Source organism: Lotus japonicus, chromosome 3, assembly GCF_012489685.1.
Source record: "Lotus japonicus ecotype B-129 chromosome 3, LjGifu_v1.2".
Classification (NCBI taxonomy): Eukaryota; Viridiplantae; Streptophyta; class Magnoliopsida; order Fabales; family Fabaceae; genus Lotus; species Lotus japonicus.
In genome coordinates this window covers 44,589,183-44,596,737 of record NC_080043.1, presented here as the reverse complement: position 1 = coordinate 44,596,737, position 7,555 = coordinate 44,589,183, and the positions used below count along the sequence as shown (strand labels likewise).

The 7,555-nt window shown below is 44.2% G+C and overlaps 1 protein-coding gene across 1 annotated transcript; it reads left to right on the top strand.

Annotated features, from left to right (window-relative positions):
* Window positions 1-1,009: 1,009 nt before the first annotated feature.
* On the top strand, window positions 1,010-4,122 carry LOC130744215 (uncharacterized). Its single transcript, XM_057596407.1, has 3 exons — window positions 1,010-1,096; window positions 1,428-3,178; window positions 3,333-4,122. The coding sequence occupies exons 1-3, from the start codon at window positions 1,010-1,012 to the stop codon at window positions 4,120-4,122; spliced, it is 2,628 nt and encodes an 875-aa protein (XP_057452390.1).
* The last annotated feature ends 3,433 nt before the right edge of the window (window positions 4,123-7,555 follow it).

Sequence of the window (7,555 nt, the reverse complement as noted above, 5' to 3'; positions counted from 1 at the left end):
GCAATAAACCTCTCTTCGGCGATCTAGTCTTTATTCTAGGATGTTGATAATTCACACGCCCTAGACTTCTAATTCAAATACTAAGTCTGTTTTATGAGCACCTAGACCAGAGAATTGAAGATTAAGTCCTAATTAAACTAGTCAACGCAACTAGGTTCTACTCGTGAATCAAGCAGTAGGGAACGCCTAATCTAATTGAATCATTATTTCCCTAATTTCTAATCAACTTGCGTTCTCATAGAAATTAGCTAATTCCTTGCGTGCACTCAAGAATAAACAATATAAATTGATTCAATTACGAAGATTGAAAAAAGAGAATTCATATAAATAACGATTCAAATCAAAAGATCATTCAAAACGGATTTACAACCCAAGTACTAAAAGAAGTTTAGCCAAGCATGGCGTCCAATAAATTATTGAAATAAAAAGATTTTAGCAATTGCCAATAGTGCTAGGGTGCTTACTCCGGTGCCCAAAAATTCAGATAAGTGTACGGTACAAGAGTGAGATGGACCAATAATATTAATACATTTAATATGATATGAATAAGTGAGTGGTGACTAGATATTATTTTCTAATTTATCCTTATTCATTCAATATTTGCTTAATAACCCCACTTTTATATCAATATTCAATGGTTCTTCATCTTCATGTTTTTAATTTATGTTCTTCACTTTCTTTCTTTTTTGAACAGATGTTCTTCACTTTCTTCAAATACTCCTTTCCTTATCTCATCTCACTCCAATTTCTGTCTTCGTTTTCTATCTCATCCATTTTTTGGATAAGACACAATATATATATAAAACCACCCATCAAGTACAAATACACGGTACTAGTATAAAAAAAGAAAACAAGAGGGAGAGAAAGAAACAAAGAACTAGATACAGGAAACAGAGAAAAAACAGAGGAATAGGGGAAAGGGGCATAACGTGAAAGAGTAACAGCCAAGGTGGGATAAAAACACTCAAGGAGGCCACCGATTGATCATGAAGGCACTACCCACTTCTGCATGATTGAAATCTGTCATGGATTTTATGTTGTTTTCCCCCAATTTGGGCTAATTAGGGTTTCTCCTTCCTCTCTGTTCAGCATCCTGGTACAGAGCCCACATCCTCAAGGCCCAAGAGGACCATCATTCAGCCAAGAAGGTTCAGAGACTAGTAGTAGTATTTTTAATTTGTGCAATTCCTAAATAAATGGGCCATTAATTCTATTAGCCCAAATTTTGCTAGGTATTTACAATTAGGTTAATTAGTGCACCTGCACACTATAGAGGCGCAGCCTCCTTGTTTTGCTTAGGATTTCCTTATTTAATTTATTGTCTAAACCTTATAAGTAGCACGTTTTGGGTGCTGAGAAGAATAACAACAATATTGAAATTGCCTTCTCCTTCTACTCTTTTATTCTTTCGGTTTTTTTTATGCCAGGCAGAGGGTAACCTCTTACCATCTGGTGCTTTCATTCTTTTGATGGCTCCCTCCCCAGAAGAAGTCGCTGGGATGTTTGCTACCATCACGGAGCAACTCTCATCGATGCTCCTTCGGCTAGACCAAAATGATACCACTGTCCACCAATTATCTTCACAAGTTGCCCAACTGTCTTCTGAGCAACCCGCTGCACTGGCGCATAATCCTACTCGCACCGGATTCAACACCCGTGCAGATCCTACCAAAGCCTTGAAGCTTCAGCTTACTCAATTTGACGGCACCGACCCGGTGTCTTGGGTTTTCCAGGCTGAGCAGTACTTTCAGTTTCTCCAAATTCCCGGTGATCAACGTTTGCATTTGGCGGCTTTCTACATGAAAGGAGAGGCTCTTGTATGGTATCGATGGATGCATACAAACCGTCAACTGCTTTCTTGGGATGAGTTTGTTCGCAATCTCACCCTCCGTTTTGGCCCCTCGGATTTTGAGAATCCTCAACAATCCCTATTCAAGTTGCAACAAACTACCACTGTCACTGACTACCAAACCCGTTTTGAAAAGCTTTGCAATCAGGTCGTCGGTCTTTCTCCCGAGATGTTGCTTAACTGTTTTATTTCAGGTCTGCGGGAGGATATCAAAAATGATTTGAAGCCTTTGCGCCCGTACTCTGTCTCCGATGCTATCGGCTTGGCCAAAATGTTGGAGGAGAAAGTTGCGTCCGCCAAACCACTTTCGTCACGCTTCTCTAGGCCGGCAACGGGACACAACACATTCACTCCTGGCGCCCGTCTGCAGTCTCAGCCACTACCCGGTGCCACCTCCACCGTGAAGGCCAACCCGCCCTTGCTGTCGTCCCCTTCACTCCCAATCAAGCGGTTAACCGGTGCGCAAATGCAGGAACGCCGTGCGCTTGGGTTGTGTTACAACTGTGACGAGAAGTTTGTTGTCGGCCACCGTTGTCAACCCCGCCTTTTCTTGTTGATGTGCGATGACACGGAGGACGATGATCTCCTTTCTGAGGACCTTGCTGCTGATCCGACGCCTCCTACGTTCTTGCACTTGTCTGCTCATGCGTTCCAAGGCCTTCCGAACCCCAAGACGCTGACTTTTCAAGGTGCTGTCCTTGGACATACAGTTTCCGTGCTTGTTGACACCGGTAGTACTCACAATGTGATGCCACCTCGGCTGGCTCGTTTTCTCCGCCTACCCACCAAGCCTGTTCCTCGTTTTCACGTCATGGTGGGCAATGGCAACCATATTGATTGCACCAGTTACTGCCCAGACATTGCACTCACCTTGGAGGGTACACTCTTTCATGTTTCTTTTTATTTACTTGACATTCAAGGGGCTGATTTGGTGTTAGGTATGGAGTGGTTGCGGACACTTGGAAAAGTTACCTCTGATTTCTCGGTTCCCTCGATGTCATTTATGGTGGGAGACACACAACGCACCCTCATTGGCCGTCCTTTACAAGCCCCACTCCAAGCATCGTTTCAACAATTGCGTCGTTTCTGGCAGCACGATGCTATTGCAGAGTGCCACACTATTGCATGTTTTCCTCACACCACTGCTAATTTTTTTCAGCTTGCAGATTTAAATACGTGCCCAGCGGAGTTTAATACAGATATCTGGCACTTATTGCAGCAATATTCACCAGTGTTTGCGACCCCACAGGGCCTCCCTCCGGTTCGTCCTCAGGATCACCGTATCACTCTCCTGCCAGGGTCCGCACCCGTCAATGTTCGACCGTACAGGTACCCCCACTCCCAGAAAGAGGCTATGTCCACCCTATTAAGCGATATGGTTCAAGACGGTGTTGTTGTGCCTAGTACTAGTCCCTTCAGCTCACCAGTTTTATTGATAAAAAAAAAAGGATGGTTCTTGGCGTTTCTGTGTGGATTATCGTAGTTTGAACGCTTTGACCGTCAAGGACCGCTTTCCTATGCTTACTATTGATGAGCTTATTGATGAACTCGGCGGGTCCACTATCTATTCTAAAATAGATTTGCGTTCTGGGTTTCATCAAATTCGTGTGGTACCTGAGGATACCCATAAAACAGCTTTTCGCACCGTTGATGGCCATTATGAATTCCTCGTTATGCCGTTTGGTTTAACTAATGTGTCATCCACCTTTCAAGCGGCAATGAATGACTTATTGCGCCCTCATTTGCGTAAGTTTGTTTTAGTTTTCTTTGATGATATTCTCATTTATAGCCCAGATTTGCTTTCCCACTTGGAGCACTTACGCATTGTGTTAGACAGCCTGCTCTCTAATCATTTTTATGCTAAGTTGTCTAAATGTGCATTCGGTGTTGCTACTGTCGACTACTTGGGCCATGTCATCACTCCTACCGGCATCAAACCTGACGCCTCAAAAGTGCAAGCCATATTGGATTGGCCCACTCCGCGATCACTCACTACTCTCCGGGGTTTTCTAGGTCTTACCGGCTTTTATCGTCGCTTTGTGCACCATTACGCCACTCACGCCACTCCACTCACGGATTTACTACAGACAAATAAATTTAAATGGACTGACACAGCAGAACAAGCATTCTCAAAACTGAAATCCATCATGTCTTCTGCCCCGGTCCTAGCCTTGCCCAATTTCAGCATTCCTTTTGATGTCGAAACTGATGCCTCCGGTGTGGCCATTGGTGCGGTTCTCGCACAACAAAAAGCATCCTATTGCATATTTTAGTAAGAAAATGTGCCAGCAAATGAGGAACCAATCTACATATGTCCGCGAAATATATGCAATCACTGAGGCCATAAAAAAATGGCGACAGTATCTTTTGGGGTCGAAATTTCACATTTATACCGATCAGCAGAGTTTACGCCATCTCTTGACGCAAGCAATTCAAACACCGGAGCAACAAAAGTGGGCTTCTAAATTACTTGGCTTTGATTTTGAGATCCATTACAAACCAGGGAGTGCCAATACAGTGGCTGATGCGTTGTCCCGCTGCCATTCTGACACCCCATTGCTAGCTGCACTGACATCTGCTATCCCAACCTTGCTGGATCAGTTACGCCAATTTTATTCTTCTACTGCCGGTATAGCTCTTTGGGCTAAGTCGCTTACAGAACGGGATTTCACACACCATAATAAATTGTTGTACTATAAAGGAAGCTTGTTCGTACCTGAGATTCCAGACTTGCGCAAATCTCTAATGTCTGAGTATCACTCCTCGCCCACAGCAGGTCACTCTGGCATTCACCCTTCGCTGTCCAGGCTCGCAGCATCCTTCAATTGGCCTGGAATGTATACAGATATCAAGGAATTTATCAGACATTGCACCACTTGCCAGTTCAACAAACATCGAACAACAAAAAAACAAGGGTTGTTGCAACCCATCCCCACCCCTTCCCAAGTTTGGGAGGATATTTCTATGGATTTTATTACTGGTCTTCCCCCATCTCAGGGCCATTCGGTAATTTGGGTTGTGGTGGATCGTCTTTCCAAATACAGTCATTTTATTGGGTTGCCTGCCAAGTTCACTGCAGAGTCCCTGGCTGCCAGGTTCTCCACTGAGATTCTCCGCCTCCATGGGCTTCCCCGGTCAATAATTTCGGATCGCGACAAATTATTTTTGAGCCATTTTTGGCGTGAACTGTTCCGTGTGCAAGGCACCAAACTTCATTTTAGCACTGCCTACCACCCGGAAACCGATGGACAGACTGAGGTGGTTAATAAAGGGTTAGAAACTTACTTGCGGTGCTTCTCTAGTGAGCAACCACAGTCTTGGTTCCGGTTTCTGCACTTGGCCAAATTATGGTATAATACGTCCTTTCATTCCTCTGCTGGCATGTCCCCTTTCAAAGCCCTATATGGCCGGGATTCCCCTTGTTTCCTCGATTATGTTATGGGTAGTGCATCTGAGGCGTCTTTAGACTCATCCCTGCACAACAGAACACTGATTATGAGATCCTTGAAGGCTAATCTTCAGAAAGCTCAACAACGCATGAAGAGTTCCAAAGACAGAGGTCGTGTGGATGTTACCTTCGACGTGGACGACTGGGTTTTGTTGAAACTGCAGCCATATCACCAGCAGACGCTGGTTCGTCGTTCCTCTCAAAAATTGGCTCGACGCTTCTTTGGTCCGTTCAAAATTGTCCGCCGCGTCGGCGCTGTGGCCTACGAGCTCGCTCTACCGCCGGCGAGCCGTCTTCACCCGGTGTTCCATGTCTCGTTGCTGCGCCGTTTCCATGGTGACCCCTCGTCGGAGTTCGTTCCCCTACCGGTTCTGGCTCACGATCTCCTCTATCCCACGCCAGCCGCCGTGCTCCCTCCGTCCGCGACCGCTCAGTCCTCACCGCCGGTCATCCCTCGCACTGGGCCACCGCTCACGGTTGAAGCTCTCACACCAGTGACGCCTCCGCCATCTCAGGCTGCTTCCGCCGTCTCTCCTTCGTTGGAGCTCTCCAAGAATGTTTCCGGAGAAGAGGAACGCGAGACTCCTGCTGGTTTGGTGTTTGGCTCTTTTACTAAGACTCACAATGCTTTGGTCACTCCCCAGAAGGCCACTAAGGTTGATTTCTCTGCCATAAAGCAGCGTACTGTCCCATCAACACCTTTGTTTTCTTCCCCAATGACTACGCACGCCCCACTTGTTCTTTCACCTGCCAGCTGTGACACACTCCCCCCAACGGTCAAAGCTTCCACGGGCACACCCGGTTCACCCTGCACCAGCCCATGCCCGACCCATGTTGCTGACCCGGCACCCTTTCCTCCTCTGACCGGTCTTGCGGACAAGCCCATTCTCAAGGGGAAGGGGATTGGTACGGAGCCCACATCCTCAAGGCCCAAGAGGACCATCATTCAGCCAAGAAGGTTCAGAGACTAGTAGTAGTATTTTTAATTTGTGCTATTCCTAAATAAATGGGCCATTAATTCTATTAGCCCAAATTTTGCTAGGTATTTACAATTAGGTTAATTAGTGCACCTGCACACTATAGAGGCGCAGCCTCCTTGTTTTGCTTAGGATTTCCTTATTTAATTTATTGTCTAAACCTTATAAGTAGCACGTTTTGGGTGCTGAGAAGAATAACAACAATATTGAAATTGCCTTCTCCTTCTACTCTTTTATTCTTTCGGTTTTTTTTATGCCAGGCAGAGGGTAACCTCTTACCACATCCCCTTCCGTCTTTCCCTTTCTGGAACTTAGGTTTGCTAATTTCTATTCACAATTCCGCATTAGAGCGATCTTCAACGCCCAAATGATGAACAAACCCTAACCGAAGATAATGTAATTAAACACCTTCTACGGAGCCCCAATCGACGAAATTGCTGCTACGGCGTTGATTGCCGACAAAACCCCCCAATGTATTGATCACAATTCGTATTGATGCACCTATATGAGCGAACCATAGAACCCTAAGACGAAGAAGGGAATGAACAAATGTGAAAGAAGGTGAGAAAATTAACCTGTTGTTCACATTTTTTTCATCTTGCATAAGGATTCAATTTGTAACACACAAAGTTCTGGGCTAGTTTATAATTACAACAAATTTATTGGGTTGATTCAGAATTTTAAGAAGTCCACAATTTAATTTACCAATAAATCCAAGTGTAATTATCCTATTGGTACATGTCACTCATGTACTTTCCTGTTTTCAAATGTTTATACTCCCTCCGGTCCTATTTATAAGCATGAAAGAGAAGAAAAATCTTGATCCTTTTTATAAGAACCAAATGAAAGTTTGAGCTATATTAATGATTTTTTTCCAATTATGCCCTTATTAATTCTAACTTGTAAAATGTGTCTTATTAATTATTCTCTTTTTTTTTCACTTTCCAACACTAATAATAAAGGGTAATTTTGGAAGTTTATTTTGATTCAAGACATATTTAATGCATTTTATCTAGTTTAACTACATTTCTTAAACTATGTGAATTTTTTTTTGTTGCTTATAAATAGGACCGGAGGGAGTACCATATGAAATGCCTGTGCTACGGCTAACTCCAAGAAGAAACTCCAAAGCTGCTGCCAAATTCCCCAATTCACGTTCTCCTCTCCCAATAAACAAACAAAACCTAATAAATATAATATTAATTCCTTTCCATCCAATCACGTGGGCTTCTCTCACATTCCGGCTGATTTTGGTTTTTTGGCCCAACACTCCTGCCACGT

What these genes read in the sequence shown, in the direction of transcription:
- LOC130744215 (XM_057596407.1), top strand. Translation starts at nt 1,010, where the DNA reads ATGATTGAAATCTGTCATGGATTTTATGTTGTTTTCCCCCAATTTGGG. An exon ending in CCTCTCTGTTCAGCATCCTG is followed by an intron (nt 1,097 to 1,427) that starts GTACAGAGCCCA and finishes TTTTTATGCCAG; the next exon opens with GCAGAGGGTAACCTCTTACC. An exon ending in GTCAATGTTCGACCGTACAG is followed by an intron (nt 3,179 to 3,332) that starts GTACCCCCACTC and finishes GGATTATCGTAG; the next exon opens with TTTGAACGCTTTGACCGTCA.